This window comes from Pyxicephalus adspersus, chromosome 5 (assembly GCF_032062135.1).
Source record: "Pyxicephalus adspersus chromosome 5, UCB_Pads_2.0, whole genome shotgun sequence".
In the NCBI taxonomy this organism is placed as follows: Eukaryota; Metazoa; Chordata; class Amphibia; order Anura; family Pyxicephalidae; genus Pyxicephalus; species Pyxicephalus adspersus.
Genome location: NC_092862.1, coordinates 766499 through 768610, shown reverse-complemented (window position 1 = coordinate 768610; position 2112 = coordinate 766499). Strand labels below are relative to the sequence as shown.

Below are 2112 nucleotides of genomic sequence, written 5' to 3'. Positions count from 1 at the left end.
CCCTCTCCACTCTTTAGGGGGGGCTGTACTTGAATAAGCGGTTAATAGAACAGGTTCTGTAGTCATCCATGTGGAATCAGCTGACGAGGGTGTAAAAGGAGTGCGCTTTTTCTTGACACTAACATGGACCTGTAAGGCCGAGTTCATACTTTGTCAGTTTCAGAGTCAGTTTGCCCCCGTGACTGTCCAAATAAGTGAAGTGAGCAGTGATTCTAATAATGACACCTGTTATCTGCATGTCATACTGACTCACAGTAATATTTCACTACCACAGCTGACTCCCTATGCGTGTTACTGCAAGGCACAGTGTTCTACACCACTATCAAGGCTCTCTGCAGCCCGGAAATAGACGTTTTTTTACGCGATTTGCCTCAAATACATTCAGATCGAAGCAAATCTTTTCGGAAAATTTGGCGAACCGGCTGAAACAAATTTTCAAGAAATTTGCTCATCTCTAGTTGTCACCCTTTCCTATCCTTTTCCTCCCCCATAAAGTTTTATCTTTATATGTACTTTAAAATGCATTTAAGGGAAAACTAAAAACATATGAAATATGAATGTCAACAGAAAAATATAAACTTATTTGCCTGAACTGGACTTATTATTATCTATTATTTATATAGTGCTGGCATATTACCCAGCGTCATGTCATAGTCATGTCACTGGCTGTTCATCATAGAAGCTCACAATCTAATGTCCCTACCATAGTTATATGTCATTACCACAGTCTAAGGTCAATTTTGGGTGAAGCCAATTAAATTACCTGCTTGTTTTTGGAATGTGGGAGGAAACCAGAATGGAAACTGGAGGAAACTCAACACTAAACATGGGGAGAACCTGCAAACTCCATGCAGACAGACCTGGTTGAGATTTGGACCTTGGATCCAATAAGACACAGGGCCACCCTTACTTCCTGAGTCTTGTGGACTGACAACACGTGGAATCTTAGTGGAATGAGTGGTGTCAGCTTTGCCCAGTTATCTTTTTCTAAACAAACCAACCCCTCCCATTCTCATTTTCCAATCTTTACAACTAAATTGCTGGTCACCCCGTATTATACATAAGAACTAGGAGTGCTCATTGAGGAGAGAATTTCTGAGAACAATTTTCTTTTTTTTTTTTTTGTACCTATTATACAGAAATGAAATTAATTTTAATTGTATATAAAACTAACTAAAGGGGAAAAAGCAAGTTCATTGTTAGCATTTATTTTCATGTCTTTGGGTAGACATGAGATGTCATCATTAGGGTGCCAGGGTGGATTGGAAGCGTACTGGCCCACAATACTAAGTGTCTGTATATAGACATTCCAGGTAAGGGGTGCAGTTTAGAATTTCCATGTACTGTGGAGGTCAAACAAATAAGTGGACTTTTGTATGTAAATTACCTACAAAGGATCTGATTGGAAGTTATGGGGATAGATGCCCCAGGAAACTTTGATTTTATGTCTCAATGGGACAAAGCTGGAATGCCCACCGTTCTTTACATGAAATCCGACTTTTATCTTTCAGTAAAGGTCCAGAAGGAAATCGATGAGGTGACACAGTCATTGCGCCCACCGTCCTTTGAAGACAGACCACAAATGCCATACATCCATGCCACCATTCATGAAATACAGAGAATCTTGGACCTGGTGCCAACCGCTCTCTTCCGCTCTGTGACCAAAGATGTCCAATTACAGGGATACACCATCCCCAAGGTACTAAATTATGATACCAGCCAGGCTGTGCTCTATGGGAAATGGGGAACTGACAAAACCTAAAGCCAAACAAATCTGAAAATTAAAAAAAACACACTTGCCTTTAAAAAGGAAGTAAACCCAAAACAAAAGTAATGGCACATACCTTGAATCCCACAGAGCAGTCGATCTGTCGGGAGGTTTCTTCCATCGGGTCCCAATCTTCTCTCGTTCTTCCAGGTTCTTCTTCCTATTTCACTCAATGCAGGCAGCGGATCAGGTGACGTAGTTTGTGAAAAAAAACTTGCCGATGCAACTTCTCGGTGCATGCGTGAGATTGGCAATTTTTATTCCTTTTTCATGACAGGAATCATTCAAGATGCTTGGGCAGGATCAGAAGCAGCTTCAAAGAGCCTCTCGGGATTGGGTGACGT

General features: G+C 41.1%; 1 protein-coding gene across 1 annotated transcript in view; it reads left to right on the top strand.

The window, feature by feature from the left end:
* LOC140331861 (cytochrome P450 2C29-like) overlaps positions 1–2112 on the top strand; it is a 16144-nt gene that overhangs the window by 12395 nt on the left and 1637 nt on the right. The window contains 1 exon segment of the mRNA XM_072413195.1: positions 1512–1699. Within this exon segment, the coding sequence (XP_072269296.1) occupies positions 1512–1699 (188 nt within the window).